Below are 17,771 nucleotides of genomic sequence, written 5' to 3' on the forward strand. Positions count from 1 at the left end.
TGATTTGAATTTTGCGATAATAAATATAAACTTATGAGTTTTCGTAGTTTTCATATTTTTCCCACAAAACCAAGATAAAAAGCTTTTAGATGATGTGAAATGACGCTAGTATTATTTTTCGATTTTATACAAATATTTGTTATTAGCTATGCGGCTATTGGTACATCGATCCTAGATTTCATTTGAAGACTTTCAAATTACCCGGGATTTGACTTCCCGGGAAATAGGAAATAAAAAGGCAATTTCCCGGGAAATTCCCAACAACGTGATAATAAAGGAAGTTTTTATTAAAATTATTCGTGTTATATGTATATACCAGTAAATTTGTATGGTTATTTCTCTTTTTCAGAAAAATTTATTTTTGTTTCTAATAAAAAAAACAAATTTGTTGGCTTGAATATCAAAAGCTTGTTCTTAAGACAAAGTTTTGATTTTCTATTAATAAGTGGATAGAGACATTTTACACATTTATTACATTTGGCTTGAATGCCCCCAAAGTGATTTTTGAAAGTTATATTTTTATCTAGCATGAGCCCTAGATACTTAACTTCATCCGACCAACTTATTGGAACTCCTCGCATCGTGACAACATGTCTACTTGAAGGTTTCAAATAAAGAGCTTTTGGTTTATGTGGGAATATTATTAGTTGAGTTTTGGAAGCATTAGGAGAAATCTTCCATTTTTGCAAGTATGAAGAAAACATATCCAAACTTTTTTGCAATCGACTACAGATGACTCGCAGGCTTCGTCCTTTGGCGGAGAGGCCTGTGTCACCCGCAAAGATTTTTGACATCCCTGAGGTAGAAGCTTCAGCAGGATTTTTGTCTGGTTTTAAAATTGGAACAACCTTAGCATTTTTCCATTTGTCAGGAAAATATGCTAATTGAAAACATTTGTTAAATATATCAACTAAAAATGATAAGCTACTTTCTGGAAGTTTCTTGATGAGGATGTAGAAAATTCCATCAATGCCAAGAACTTTCATAGTTTTGAATTTTTTAATAATAGTTCTCACTTCTTCCAAATCAGTCTCCCAGGCATTTTCCGAAAACGTTCTCTTGATTTAGAATATTTCCGAAGTCCTGAGTAATTTGATTTTCAATTGGACTAGTAAGTCCTAAATTAAAATTGTGCGCGCTTTCAAACTGCATAGCAATTTTCTGAGCTTTTTAGTAATTAGTTAGTAATAATTTGTTTTCCTCTTTCAATGCCGGTATTGGCTTCTGTGGTTTTTTCAAGATTTTAGATAATTTCCAAAAGGGCTTAGAACTAGGGTCCAATTGAGAAATTTTATTTTCAAAATTATTGTTTCTTAATTGTGCAAAACGTTTCTTGATTTCTTTCTGCAAATCCTGCCATATAATTTTCATAGCAGGATCGCGAGTGCGTTGAAATTGCCTTCTCCTCACGTTTTTAAGGCGGATCAAGAGTTTAAGATCATCGTCTATAATCACGGATTCAAATTTTACTTCACATTTTGGAATTGCAATGCTCCTGGCTTCAACAATGGAATTTGTTAAAGTTTCAAGAGCATTGTCAATATCAAGTTTAGTTTGTCATGAAATGTTAACATTGAGATTAGAGTCAATATACGTTTCATATATATTCCAGTCGGCTCGAAAATAATTGAAAGTGGAGCTGATAGGATTGAGAATCGCTTCATGGGATATTTGAAATGTAACAGGGACATGATCAGAATCAAAATCAGCATGAGTAATCAGTTGGCTACAAAGATGACTAGAGTCGGTTAAGACCAAATCAATCGTAGATGGATTTCTAAAAGAGGAAAAACATGTAGGGCTATCAGGGTATTGAATTGAGAAATATCCTGAAGAGCACTCATCAAATAAAATTCTGCCGTTGGAATTACTTTGAGAATTATTCCATGACCGATGTTTGGCGTTAAAGTCACCAAAGACAAAAAAAAAATTGACTTATTGCGAGTCAATTTTCGCAAGTCAGTTTGGAGAAAATTAACTTGCTGTCCAGAGCATTGAAAAGGCAAATAGGCAGCTATGAAAGTATATTTACCAAGCTGTGTTTCAACAGAAACACCTAAAGTTTCAAAAACTTTAGTTTCAAATGACGAGAACAGTTGATGTTTTATACGCCTATGAATGATGATTGCAACTCCCCCACATGCCCCATCAAGTCGATCATTACGATAAACAAAAAAGTTAGGATCTCTTTTGAGTTTAGATCCAGGTTTTAAATAAGTTTCGGTAATAACTGCTATATGCACGTTATTAACCGTAAGAAAATTAAACAGCTCGTCCTCTTTACCATTCCAAGAACGAGCATTACAATTTAAAATATTTAAATTATTATTTATTGGATCCATTAGAAAAACGTAATCCAATAACAATTTGATTAGTAAATTTTACACCAACTTGGACTATTTCAGTCATAGTGGTGGCTTTGAACATTGCATCAATCATCAGATTCAATTGTCCAGTTAGAAAATTAAAATCAGAGGCAGACATATCACTTGAAGTGGGTACATTATTTGATGATTTCCCGTAAGAATTTCCGGTAGACGAAGAGAGGGAGTAGAAGTTTCCTGTGGCGGCAGGGTTTTTTTCCATTTGATTTGAAACAATCAGAATGGGTACTCATAGTATGAATAGGGGAGGAGTTCAAACGGCTACCCGACGGATTAAAATTAGTTTTTTTTTTCAATACTCTACCAGGGAAATTCCAGAAACGACCGTTATCGTAACGGACATTACCGTTTATCTGCTTGGCACGAGCCCCGACGACTCCCCTACGCGAAGGGCAAGCCCAAAATTTGTCTTGTGATTGCCCCCGTAATTTGCGCATATGAACTTAACGGTATCTTTCTTCACTGGACAGACGTCCTTAGCGTGAGAAGAACCTCCGCAAATCATGCATTTAGCATCCATGCGACAATGTTTTGTACTGTGACCCCACTTTTGGCACCGACGGCATTGAGTGGGATTCTGGAAATTTCCTCCAGATTTCTGGAAATGTTCCCATGTCACACGGACATCGAACATAAGTCTTGCTTTTTCTAAAGCTTTAATATTATTTAGATCGTTTTTGTTGATGTGAACTAAATAATATTCTTGAGAAAGCCCTTTCCGAACAATGCCAGATTGGGTTCTCTTTTTCATAATGATAACTTAGACTGAGGAAAATCCAAGTAAATCATTTGTTCCATTTTTGATCTCTTCAGGTGACTTATAGTCACTTGAGAGACCTTTCAAGACGACTTTGAACAAACGTTCAGTTTTGTCGTCATAAATAAAAAATTTGTGCTTCTTCTCTTCAAGATGTCTGAGAAGAAGTTCACGATCTTTAAGAGTTTCCGGCAAAACGCGACAGTCTCCTTTCTTTGCGATTTGGAAGGAAACCTTGATTCCCCTAATGGAGTTCAAGATGTCCTGCCTAAATCCCCCAAATTCGGAACAACTGACCACAATATATTGTGGCCTATAGGCGGCACTCTGTGCTTCCTCACTTGAATCAAAGAGCCTGGGCTAGACCCAAGAAACAATTTTGGGCGGTTAATAAACATGTCTGATGAACTAGTGCTTAACAACAGCTGTGGCTATTGAACAAAATTATATGCTGTATTTAGTGATGATCAAATGTTGCATAAATTCTGAACAGCGCTTTTGTTCCTCACTTTCATGTTATTTTAAAAGCTCGTTGAACCAAAGTTGATATAACGTTGGTTGATAACTTAGTTGATAGTATCTCTTTAATAGTAGAAGACGAGCTGTTTCTACGGATTCAAATTCTGTTGTTCCATACGTGATATAAAGTTAACAAGCTTTAACAACACTTGTTTCATCAATTTTCAACAATGGTGCAGAACTACAGTGAATTTAAGCATGTTTGCTTGAAAATGCTTTGAACTCAACTTTTTACCAACTACAAGTCATTGCGCGAAATCTGAAAGCTCTTAAACATACAATTAAAAACCAACTTCCTAACAAACAGTTTTTGCCTTAATAAAGGTTTCTCAAACCTGTTTTATTAGTTGTTTAATAATTGTCTTAATTTAAAAGAAATTATTATTCAAGCGTTATTCGCCCAGAAATGAAGAATCTACTCAATAACAACCATTTTATTAACGTTATATAGTGCATGTTTATTCAATGATCTTACCTCGACCGTTCAACAGTAGTAACATCATAAGTAGACTCTAAAATGTTTATTCAACTTTAAACCACCAGTTATCCATCGAACATCCAGAAATACTTGTTAGGCGTGTTTCTAGCAGGGTTGTATAACAAGTAATAACTAAATTGTGGAAGAAAAGTTGTAGAAGTCTTTATTACCTATTGCCACCGTTATTCAAAATAATAGCCTTTGTACAGTATTAATTCAACCACATGTTTTCATAACGAGATTATTCGTCTATTGTGAAACTGTAATAACGCTGATAGCTTTGATAAGTCTTGCTTTTGAGACCTTTTCACAAACAATGTTCAACAATGGTGTTTACATACACCGAAGGCAAGCAAAAGACTTAGACGATGTTTAAACAACATATGTACGATAACTTGTTCGATTATCTTATTGTATCTTTAAATACTGCTTTGAACGTGCAGATGTTTGAGTTCGAGTCCCGGCATCACAAAAATGGTTAAACAATTGAAATTCAATAATTATGCATCAAATTATAGATACACAGATTTCAATATGTAATAAAATGTACAAGTAGATACAGTTTTTTTTTATATTTTCGTTATCAAATAAATATTGAAGGAACACCTAAGAAACCTCTTTTACTACGTTTATACAACCAATTCTATAAATAAATATGATACCCATTTAAGTCGAACAAAGCGCTAAAACAAACTGTGTTCAGCATGTTTTTCCGTTGAGCGAATGTTGAACAAAGCCTTCTATTTTGTGTACTCATGATCATAAGTGATAATTGCATCAACAACTTTTCTTCGACAATTAAGAAATAACACGTCATGCAATCCTGTTGAAAAATGTTAAACAAGCATCTCTTTATGCTCTATGGATATCTGGTGGTTTAAATATTGAATAAACATTGTAGTAGCTATTTATGATGCTACTACTGTTGAACAGCCGTGGTAATATCATCGAATAAACATGTACTATATTACGTTAATAAAATGGTAATTGTTGAATAGATTCTCCATTTCTGGGCGAATAAGGCTTGAATAATAGTTTTATTTTCACTAAGTCAATAATAAAGCGACTAATCGTTTAATAAAACAGCTCTGAGAAACTTTTCTTAAGGCCAAAATTGTTTCTTGGGGAGGCAGCTTCAATTTGGTTTCGTAAAATTTGTCTAGAGCATCGATACAATTTCGATACAATTATCAACATTATTCATTTCACCCTTGGAAGAAAGTTTGCATTCCGGAGAAACGTCCTTTCTGAAATTTGTTTTACCAAATTAGGATGATAGTGTTGTCTAATAACACAGAACACCTAGATATAAGAAATGTTAAAGTGTTACATAGCGTACGACAGAATTGACACAATTCTTTTATTTTTTGTTCGCAGATTTATTGAAGTGGAACACATACACGAACCGGAGCTGCTGATCTGGGTTGGTGTCATCGGACTGCTAGTCAACCTATTGGGACTATGCTTGCTGCACAGTAAGTTTTGCTCGTCCGTTTTCAATCGAACCGATTGGCGCAATTTTTATTTATGACCACCCCCTTCCTCTTTTACTTCTTCTCTACAATCTTTAGAACACGGAGGCGGCCACATGCACTCGCACGGTGGAATGTCCCATCAGCACGGCCTGGGTTCCCATAACAATCTGTCCCATGTGGCCAATTCGGACGACAATGAGAATAAATCATTCATGTATCAGGTTAGTTCTACTACAGCCTCGAGCAGCTAATTGGCGACGGACGACGAAAGGCCTTGAGTGTTGATTTATACTTATACCCTTCGTCTTCACAGAATGGCAATACTCCACCGAAAAAGAGTTCCCACCACGGCCACTCGCACGACTCATCCCAGATGAATATGCGAGGCGCATTCCTGCACGTGCTCAGCGACGCCCTCGGCAGTGTGATTGTGATAATCAGTGCGCTGGTAAGTTCAAATGGGCGAAAGGTTTTTGCGACTATAAGAAAACGAAAATACTCCGCAGAAAGTTAAAAACTGCTCCATGATATATGAAGCTATTTACCATAATAGTTTAATATAGTGAACGAAGTTGCTCCATAAATAACCTCAGTGGCTCCGATAAAATTCACTTCCAAAGAAAGCCGTCACCTATAACCTAAGTGACTATCGGGGATGAGATTCGATCCTAGGTCCTCGGTGTCTGAAGGTGTCTGGGTTTGAATCCCGGTCGGTTCAGGATCTTTTCGTAATGGGAAGTTCCTTGGCATCCCTGGGCATAGAGTATCATCGTACCTGCCACACGATATACGAATGCGAAAATGGCAACTTTGGCAAAGAAAGCTCTCAGTCAATAACTGTGGAAGTGCTCATAAGAACACTACGCTGAGAAGCAGGCTCTGTCCCAATGAGAACATGAATGCCAAGAAGAAGAAGATGTAACAAGTCACAAATTGTAATGGTAAATAACTGTTTTAATTGTAGAGCAGTTTTTAATTTTCTACTAAGCATTTTATTTTGTTATATTGGTGCATTAAATAAGCTGTCGCTCTAATAAAACCATCGTCACCATTGATGAGATCAATCTTGATTGATTCGTTTCGAACTGTGTCGCAATTAGGTCGTCCGCTTCACCGAATGGGAGTACAAGCTGTACATGGACCCGGCCCTCTCGATTCTGCTGGTCGTACTGATTCTAAACTCGGTATGGCCACTGTTGCGGGAGTCGGCGTTGATTCTGCTGCAAACCGTGCCGACCCACATTCAGGTCGATGCCATCCAGCGGCGCCTGCTGGAGAAGGTGGACGGGGTGCTGGCGGTGCATGAGTTCCACGTGTGGCAGCTGGCCGGCGACAGGATTATCGCTTCCGCTCACATCCGCTGCCGGAACCTGTCCGAGTACATGAAGATCGCCGAGAAGGTGAAGGAGTTTTTCCACAACGAAGGCATCCACTCGACCACGATTCAGCCGGAGTTTGTCGAAATCGAAGCACTCAACAGCTATTCGGGTGAGTAGGAGTTATATAGTTATAGTGGCGTGTAACAAGTAATGGTATGAGGGATATTTGCGATAGCAGAAAATTATTGATGAGTTATCGTAAAAAAAATTGTGGGGATTTTTAGTAGATATCATGGAGCAAATTTATTGCAATAGTGTACAGAATACAAACTGTATGAAAACTTTCAGTTGATTTTTTTTTTCCATATTTTCTTCCGAGATCAACCTTAGCATTTTTTCAAGCATCCATCAAAAACTATTCGAAAAATTCATTCAGATAGAACGAAAAAAAAAATCATATTTTTCTCCTAAATCCGAAATTGCACTAGAGGTTATATTTAAAACTAGTGGTCCCGGCAAACTTCGTCTTGCCATCTAGTAGGCTGTTGAAAAACGCTATGCATCATCGCATACAAAATGACAGTTCCGTTCACTCCCGTTTATCCAATTTTCCTAGTGAATATCCTGAGATTTTTATTCACACAAACACTTCGGAATCCTTGACGAACAAAGCGGAGAAAGAATCATTCAAATTTATTGACCCGTTCGTAAGCCATTTCGTGACATACAAACAGATAGATATTGCATATTGTCGATCCGGAAACCATCTTCGATTAATGGCAAGAAATGTTCGTACCGTTTAAGGCTCCCCCAGATCTAAGCGACTTTTTACGGCGACAGCGACAAATAATCGCCGTGATTTCGCTTATTTTTCGCTGCATGCACTGTTTGATGAGCGCGTTTAAGCCACAGCGATGCGATTTCGCAGCGATTCGCGTCGTGTCAGTCAAGATGGTTCCATAGAAGAGTGCTAGCAGCGACACAACAACGAATTCGCGACGATTTTTTGTCGCTGTCGCTGTAAAAAGTCGCGTAGATTTGGGGGAGCATTTAATCAAACACTTCCAGTTCTCAACTTAGTACTATATTCTACACGGAGAAAATGAAGTACTCCAAAGTGAGTTCATTCCACTCAAGTCGGAGGGTAAGTGTGTTAACGTAATTTTGAGTTGATGGGGTAGAAGTTGTTCTCATTTGCAGCCATGCGAAAAAATATCTGCCAAGTTCTTTTCACTCAACCAGCGGATCATAAACTTCCAGTACTATGCCAGTTACTCAAATTTGAGGTAACGCACAAAGGTTCGGTTTTTGGGTTGTTTTACTCTTCGCTCTTCGACAACAATAGAAGAAGCAAATGAAATAGGGAGAGAAAAATAAGTCAAAAAATACTCAAATGTGGGTTTTTCGTTTTCTCCGTGTAAGTAACTTAATATACTACTTATCGAATTCACGGGAATATATATGCGACAGGTTAGGTAAAAGTGGACTGAGAAGTAGAAGCGTTTGATATCATCATCAGAGCATGCCATCCATCCACCGTGCTCTGAGGACCGATATCAGTGACGTCATCCACTGAAAGGACTAACGATCGGCTTGGTCAGTGCGAGAGCACACAAGCCTACTATTGTACATTGATCGTTGCCGCATCCTAGGCGGGTTAACTATACTCTGACTACAGAGAACAATGCACACACCCACAAGTACAATGGAAGGTCTCGTCGGTATCGAGATGTGGAGAGTTGACTGTACAATTAAACCTCCATGAGTCTTTATCTGAAGGGACCATCGACTCATGGAAATATCATAGACAAACAGACGTAACACTTAGAACAAATCTCGATCCAAATCATAGCCACGAGGACATGTACGCCCAATGCTAGAATTAGTGTATTTGACCGACGGGCCAACAGATGGCGGTAGTGTGTAAACGTCAAACGCGAACAAAAACGATGCGAGCGGGTGGCGGATTGGCCACCTACGATATTTTTGAATCGACCGTTAAAAAGGTGGTTGTCAACACCGCTGGGCAGTTATAACGGGGTGCCGGAAAGCGAAAAACGCAAAGTGACAGAACTAGACAGAAGTTTAGATAAGGGGAAGAATAAAAAAACATAAACAAACTTTTCAGAATGCAGGAAAACGTGAATTATAAAAGTTGTCCAGTTTATTCTTGAAAAATAGTTGAAATCTGCGGATGTACAGTAAAGTTTGATAAAGTTGATTGGCCTGTAAGTAAATAAAATTATCCTGAAATGAAATTAAAATGAAAATAATATAAATAATGTTTGTGATGATAGATTGATGGTTAAACAGAAGGAATTTGTGAAGCAAATGAAGTTTCGGACAGATTTGAGAAATTAAGAGTAAAAGTTATAATCGGGGAATCGTAAGTGATTACAAAACAAACAATAAAATAACACTAACGAAGAAAATTTGTTACAAATAGGAAACAATCTGCACATTAGGATTGAAGGTAGAGAGCACGAGGGTTAACAAAAAGGGAACTACTTTGTGAGTATTAAAATCAACAAACATTTATACGAATAATAACAAAAATAAAATATTATAGTTTGAGCTGACCAAAAAACTGGAGTCTGTTTCAAATTCAGTTCCTGAAGTCCGAACAGTGGTCGATGATGAGAGTGTGACGTCTGTTTGTCTGTGGAAATATCGAGTCATAGAACAGAAATGCTAAGGAAAGCGGTTTGAGGGGCTTTTTTTATTTTTAGCATGGTTCCATGCAAGATATCTAAAAGGGAGGTAATTCAGTCTGTTAGATTTATCATTCCGCCATTTCGAAACTCCAAGTGACAGCTGGCGACTATGATTTGATTGAAATTGCACTGTTCATCAAAACAACTTTTTATTAGTATCATTCTCTACGGCAGGATTCGATTACCTGCAAATAGATTAACCTAATTGTGTTTTCAATTCACTTATTCATTTGAAGTATCACGTATTATAGCGTAGCAAAGTGTTGAAAGTTCATTAATATGCTTGTACAGTTAACTCTCCCTTACTCGATATTCCGTATCTCGATATCGAGTTAGAGAACCATAGTAAAATTTGGTTTTCATGGCTAACTCGATGGTCCCTTGGATTGCAGATGCACTGGTTTTGTGTTCTGTAAGTCGATACCTCCCTAACTCGATGGTCCCTTCAATATCGAGTAAGGGAGAGATGACTGTATAAGTATTTTTACATTAACCTTCCAGTCGTCGCGCGGTTTGCCACCGTCAGAACCACCACGCTGCTGTTGTGAGTGAAAAGTAAGCTTTTTTCACAAGTGTTGTACAAAATACAACAGCGCGACGATTGAAGTGTTAATGATAAATTCGCGACAAAGAGGCTTTTGAACGGGCAAGAATTTTTTTTACTCAACTGCTGTTTCTTGTAGTTAACAACCCCTAACAATGGCATAGAAACGGTATTAGATTGAAAAACAGTGTACACAAACCTGCCAGCTAGCTAGCTCGCCAGATGTCATTTGAACCTTCCCTGCAATGTACTTTATCATCCGCAACCACGGTGGGGAAGGACCTGGTGCAGGGGTTAGAACACACGCTTCTCACGCCGAGGACCTGGGATCGAATCCCATTCCAGAGAGGGTCACTTATGACGTAATAGTTATAGTGACAACTTCCTTCGGAAGGGGAGTAAAGCCCGTTGGTCCCTAGATGAACTAGCCTTGGGCTAAAAATCTCGTTAATAAAGATAGATAGATCCGCACCCACTGACTGCTTAGATTGGTTGGTGTACCTCCCTTCAAGATACCTTGGTTCCTGCAGGAAATAATAAGATTGTGGAGCTCTTTTTTCAATAGTTTATTGCGTAATGGTCGTCAGTCATTAATCTGAGTCGAAGCCTACTTCAATTTAGATTTATTCACCAAAGCCTACTGCAGTAGGCTCTACTTCATTAAAACCTTCAAGAATTTCTCTCACGGAGGTCTGTTTTGTTCCTGAAGATTATCAATAATACGTCCAAGCATTTCGCTAAAAATTCGTCCAAAGGTACCTTTGACAACACTTCTGAAAAGCATGTAAGGCTGTATCGAAAAATTATACAAGTCACACCCTTCTCTGAATTCTATCAGAGATCATCTATAGATTTCTCCTAGATCATCAATTCCTTGGAAAATCTATCTTAGAATTCATACAAGATTTTTTTCATTCCTAAAGAGCTCTTGTTTATTTATTAAAGCTCTCCTTCATTAATTTCTACTTGATTATTCCTAATAGTTCTTTGGAAAATCCTACAAACGTTCGTTCAGATTTTTTTTTATTTGAATATTCCAGATTTCTGAAATTTCAGATTTTAGAAATTTCAAATTGCCATAAAAATTCTTCCAAATGTTAAATCTGGAAATATTTCAACAATAATCCAAATAATAATTGCTTTAAGGATTCCTTCACGGTTATTGAACGAATCTTTGCCGTAATTCTTTTTGGAATCTGAAAAGAAACATTTTGATGAAATCCCTCAAGATTCCCCACAGGTATTATTGGAAGTGTTTTTAGAGGTATTCTTGAATTACCTGAAGCATTCACTGGATCACTGGAATCATTGAAATATTTCACAATGTATTCTTGGAAGAAAAAGTCAAGTGAAATCGTTAGATTGATTCCTGAGGAAATGACACCATCAGCATTTTAGACAGCTTTAGTATAATTCCTCGAAGAATCCATAGAGAAGATCTTATGATTAAATTCATGATTTTTTCCCGAAGAACCTCTTGAAAACTTGGAGAAAAAAATCCAAGAAAGAACGCCTATAAAAAATGCGATTTAAAAAAAAATCAGGAAATTAATGTCTTGGAAACGTAGAACTATCTTTATCGAAGTTCCTGGTCGTTTATTTTCATTCCTGGGATATTTCATGTTCGGGTTCTTCGAGAATCTAGAAAATAATTTTGTTTGAAAGTTTTGCTACTGTAAATTATAGGAAATAAACTCTAGAATACGCGGATAAAATTCTCATAGAGGTGCATAAGTATATGGTGAAACTTCAAACAAAATGTCAGGAGAAATTTCTGAAGAAATATCTAGTGAAATAACTAAACAGCTTAAAAAACGAATTTCTTGAAATTTTTCTCGAAATTTGCTGAAGAATGATCTCTAAAGTTATTCTGGGAATAATTCCTGGACGAGTAGGAAAAAGAATACCTTGCCTTGCGAAAAATCTAAAAAGTGTACGGAGGATTTGTATAGTAATTCATGAAGTTAATCATCGTGCTGTTAAGAAAAAAAAACATCAGCAATTCCCAGGTAATATTTGAAAATTCCATGCATGCTTAAAATATGTGAAACAATGTATTATTAAATCTCATAAGCAAATTACTTCGCGGAAGCAATTTGGAGAAAATTCCTTTAGCATGCCATGACGATTTTTTCTAATCATTATCGGTACTCATTAATGAAGAAGAAAACTCAGAGGAGTCTAGTTCTGAATTAATAGTAGTTTACGGAACAAGTTGCAGAATGATGATTTTTACAGCACGAGTCGTAAATTTATCCTACGAGACATACAAGACGCGACGCGAGACAACACATAACACTTATTGTTCTTACAATCGTCAAGAAAGTTAAAAAAATTCACCTTTTGTCGACCGGTTTCGGGCGCGATGTAGCCCATCTACAGGACAATGTCCGACTGCTATTACTTCTGGAGAGTTATGTCTTGTCTCGCGTCGCGTCTTGTATGTGTCGTTTAGTTCTTACGTTAGCACACACCACAAAATGAGTGTTATCCTACGAGGCATGCCGAATAGAATAATTACGACGAATGCTGTAAAAATCGAGTTCTGCAACGAGTTACGTACAACATTTTTTGCAATTTCGTAGAAGGCCACTTGAGGGTATCAGAAGTTATATCGGATTGCATTCCCCATCATTCAATTTCTGAAAAAAATATTGTGTAATGATTCATTACACAACTCAAAACAGTTGCGTAATGAGAAAGCGTTGCGTAATGAATCATTACAGCACTGGTTTTAGTTGCGTAATGATTATTGCCGCACTGCATACTTCAGTGCAGGAAAGTAGGCCGTTTGATGACAGATTGACGTGATGAACAACAGCCTATTACGATGAGAAATTGAAAAAAAATATTTTTTTTAATATAGGGTAGAAGCACCGGTTTTGGTCATACGCCAGTTGCAGCCATAGTGGATTATACACCGTTTTACATAGCCAATCAGCATGAAACCTTTTGTGTTCAGTAGATCACATTCACATGATAGAGCTACCGTCGTTGGGGGTGACAATGGGTCAAATCCCTTATGTGCGATTTATTTTTTGAATAACTATCGCAATTTAATTCCAATAAACTACAAATTTGGTGTGTATGTACTTTGATGGTACATTAACAACTGTTTAAAAAATTAAAGACAAATATTTATTCACAGCGGCACCACAAGTGAATGAAAAATGACCCAATCTCACCCCATAGAGGGGGTGACATTGGGTCACTGTAATTGAAATAACTTGTTTTCGAGAATATGATTTCAAAACCATTCACAACTGAAAAATATTGATAAAAAACGATGCAAACAAGACAAAAAGATATCTTAGATGTTTCACAAGTATGATAAACCCACTTAAAAGAAAGATTATACTGAAAATTGAAGAGCTATGAGGAAAAATATGTAAACCCAACATTTATCGTCAAGTTTACATAAATTTTCTTGGTGTTTCCCTCAAATTGTCTTCAAAGTCTCATCCCCATTGCTATAAAGCCCATTCAGTTTCCCCAAAGGTGTACTGAAACAGTGATTATTTTAAACCTTCGCAAATAGTTAAATTTCGGTGCGACATTCCACGATCAATAAATTTCAGGAAGAAGTTGACGTCATAATCTTAGTATTTCAGCGATCCAACTCATTTGTACTTCCGTAAGACGTTTCTATAATATGAAAACACTGATAAATAATCAAGTTTAGAAAAAAAAAACACCCTTTTGATAAAAATTTACGATGTTGCTGCGCACGAAACACAGTTACTGGTTTGCGAAGTTGTCAAAATGCGTTGTATTGTTATTCAATGCACGGAATACTCAAGTAGACTTGTTTGATGTATCAGAGATGCTGTATTTAGAAAGAATAAACACATCTTAATGAAAAAAGAACACCCGGCACCGTAAAATGTGAAAAAAGTGGACTTGGAATTTCATTTACTATCGTTCTTGCTTGACCCAATCTCACCCCCATTTTCAATGTTTTAGACATCGTACCGAAAAAAATGATTTTTTTGTGGGAAAATCAAACAGATTCCGGAAAATACCTGTGATGTGTAATGAAAAGACTTTCAACATTCTACTAATACAACGATAGAGGCTAGAGTACATGCGTGATACTTTGTACAGGAGAAATTTAATGTTGTAAATTTTATCTAGTTTCAACATGCAAGTTTATTGATGTAGTAAACAAAAACTACTATTTCTAAAAATGCATATTGTTATGAATTATGTGAAATAATATGTTCCTTAACATATGAATTATTAATTTTAGTAATATCAGCGTTATTAGCTGAAATATTTCTCAAAACATATTTTTCCGTTTTGACCCATTGTCACCCCCATCGACGGTACATTCATTTACTCGTCCAAATTGATTCAAAACATAAGAAAATCAATTCGTTTTCCTTATAATTGTAACTCCCATTCACCTAATTTAGCCAGGGCACTCCTTATTTGGCCACTCATGAGAAATCAATGCGATTGGCCAATTTGGGAACCGAAGTTAAATCTCTGGACGAAACTGGTTCCGTTGGCCTATATTGACCAACGGGATTTTCAAAGCGAAAAACTGGTTTTAGCTCAGTTTTGATATTTTACACACATAATATGGATTGAAAGCTTGCATTTGACATATTTGTAGCATTAATACGGCTTCCCATTTAATTTTTATTGACATTTACTCTTAGGCTGGCCAAAACCAGTGCTTTTACCCTGCCAGAATAAAAAAAGTTGATTTTTTTGCTGTTGTGTGTTATCGTTTTCGATTTTTTTTGTCCAATTCTTGTAAGTATTTTAGTCAATACACTTGGTGCTATTGCATATGATTTTTTTCGAAGAACTTTAGGCGCAATTCTTTTACTCTTCCGAGCTGTCTCCCAGATTAAAACACTGATCACTTTTAAAGTTGATAATTAAGAGTTTTTGCTATAGAACTCTGTGACACAATTCAAGAAAAAGCAAATCTGGTCAAACTGATAGATTTCAAGGAAAAATATTATCAAAGATTTTTTAACTATTCTGTCGTCGCGCGGTTTGCCACCGTCAGAACCTCCTGCTGTGCACGAAAAGTGATGTTTTTTCAACAGTGTTGTACAAAATACAACAGCGCGACGACTGAAGTGTTAACGATATCAACGACAAAGTTTCTACCCACATTTTATGACAAATTTCTGACAGATCTCTTGATTTTTCTAAAAAAAAAAACCACCGGAAATGTCACTATAATGGTAACAGATATTCATAAGGAACCCAAAAGGCATTTATCCATTCGCTTTAAGACTTATACCATACTTTTAAAATTTACGAAACTATATTGATTTTTTTTATTTGGACTAAACAATTTAATCATGAAATATCGACATAAAATCTTCAAGAACTGCATCGCGTATAGAAGTTTTTCGGGAAATCTTTTAGAAATTGCCCCCGATTTTCAGGTTAAAATTTCAGCACCTATACTTAAGCGCTGTCTACAAAAAATTGACATATTTTCATATAAAAAGCGTTATGGAAGGAAGAGGAGAGGTCTTCAAAAAGTTTCAATTTGAACGTTTCGAAATAAATGGACGCTGTCTTAAGAGAACCTGCACCAATTTCTTCTCGATTAACTGGGCTTGGAACTATTTCTTAAATTCTGTCTGTTATTTCAGTGTTTAGTATTATTTTTAGATTCTCCAGACATTTTTTGTGTATTTCCCCTAATCTTCTTCGTTTCATTCCTCTCCACACAGGATCCGACGGAATCTCGACCAGCTTGAACGGTAGTGCTACACAGGACTGTTGCGCTCTAGACTGCCCAACTACTGACGAAAGTAATTGTATCAAAGCCACATGCTGCCAAAACAACAATACCATTAAGGTAAGTGCACCAAACCGCGACTGTTTTTTTTTGTTCTCTAAGCCAACAATGCTCACATCATTGTCATCATTTACTAAACATACGAATCTAGGTTGAAAAGTACTTTTGCTTCACCATTGTTGCCAGAAACTCGGAAAATGACTTCAAAGAAGTAGAATTTGGCATTGCATGCAACTTTTAAGTATTCTACGACAAAGGCAATGTGGAAGCTTCGTGAAAAACATCCTTTTTTGTCCCATATCTGTATATGCATCAATTTGCTTTCACAAATTGATATGGCCCTAATTCTATACAGATCAAATTTGTTGTTCTGCAAAAACACAAAAAAAATGTTTCTGAATTTGTTTTCGTCAAGCTCACTCAAGAGATTCGACTCAACAATTTTCTAGAGGAGAGAGGTGTCATTTCGCCCCTTTCTATAATTCTGACCAAAGATCTCAATAGAATATATGACGCGTATTAAATTGTAAAAATCGTACTGAGAAGTGAGTTCGTATATAATATATAAGTTTTGGCATTCTATCAACTAATAAGTTGATATTACATATTTCATCATGTTATTAGCATATGCTGGCTGTTTTTGATGCTTCACAGGTACCTACTGGGTTAATTGACACACCAATCCTAATGATCGCAGTTTTAAAACGTAACATCCACACGAGCTAAGAACACGTCCCGAGTAGGCAGGCAGAAGTGCCGCACACTAGTTGGAGCTTGATTTGTGTAAACTCATAAACCTATCATCATATCGCGAACAAAGCTCTACGGAAAGCTCTCACGATATGAGCTGCGTTTGTCTGTTCGCGAACCTAAGCGTCCCTCCTTCCCGTGTATACTACACACGTGTAGTAATATCTAAAAGCGTCTCTCATTATTGTCTCTTTCGACCGAACAAAGCCGTTATTCGGTGTATTGGATGCGGTCGGATGCAACTCGCGATGCACCGGGACTCAGACGAGACATGGCACAATATAGGGGTGCACGGGGCAAGATGGACACCCTAAGGATGAGCTTGATATACGCCTTTTTAATTATTCCGGTTAAATGAGTGACTATCCTTATATTTCTTATTATTGCTTTAATCTTCGACCATCAACAGTGTTGAAAAATAAAAAAATAGTTTTCCAAAAAACTTACAAAAAAAATGTTTCATCCTCAGTCAAAAATACTTCGGTCACCCACATGAGAAATGGAATTTATTAAAAGTACATTATTTTTCAATGCTTGTAATATCCGAAGATATTATCTTGAATTTCTGATGGTATTTATCTTCAACTAATTATTAAAAAAGGTCTCTTCAAAATTATTTCTGGAAATCTACTATGAAAAAACGATAAAACTTTTTGTTTATAATATGAATCGAAAAAAGCGTTGTGGGAATTGAATGTTTTATAATTTCATGTATAACTTCTCCTTAAATTTAAACAGGATGCTTGCGGCACGTATATCACTTTTAAATACAGTCTATGTTATGCTATACAAATAAACTATTCCTTTTAAATAGTAAAAACTTATACTTAATTTTTATTTTTGTAATTTTGATAACTAATTCACAAACATAGGGTCCCAGACATCCAAAATGTACGTATAACGAAATCACCTGGAGGCTTTACATGTGCAGAATTTCACTTATAGGATGTCGCGAAAAGGCGTTCTACGTACAAAAAAGGAGGCGATATACGTGCATATATTATGTGATGAATAATAGCATATACAATGCGAGTGTATACATTTTCTACCGAACTAAC

The 17,771-nt window shown here is 36.5% G+C and overlaps 1 protein-coding gene across 4 annotated transcripts in view; it reads left to right on the top strand.

The window, feature by feature from the left end:
* LOC5565621 (zinc transporter 1) overlaps nt 1-17,771 on the top strand; it is a 104,186-nt gene that overhangs the window by 58,643 nt on the left and 27,772 nt on the right. For all 4 annotated transcript variants that reach the window (XM_021841906.1, XM_021841907.1, XM_021841908.1 and 1 more), the window contains 5 exons: nt 5,516-5,613; nt 5,710-5,834; nt 5,927-6,061; nt 6,714-7,101; nt 15,896-16,023. In XM_021841906.1, the coding sequence (XP_021697598.1) occupies nt 5,516-5,613; nt 5,710-5,834; nt 5,927-6,061; nt 6,714-7,101; nt 15,896-16,023 (874 nt within the window). The remainder of the gene's footprint in view (nt 1-5,515; nt 5,614-5,709; nt 5,835-5,926; nt 6,062-6,713; nt 7,102-15,895; nt 16,024-17,771) is intronic.

Source organism: Aedes aegypti, chromosome 2 (genome assembly GCF_002204515.2).
Source record: "Aedes aegypti strain LVP_AGWG chromosome 2, AaegL5.0 Primary Assembly, whole genome shotgun sequence".
Classification (NCBI taxonomy): Eukaryota; Metazoa; Arthropoda; class Insecta; order Diptera; family Culicidae; genus Aedes; species Aedes aegypti.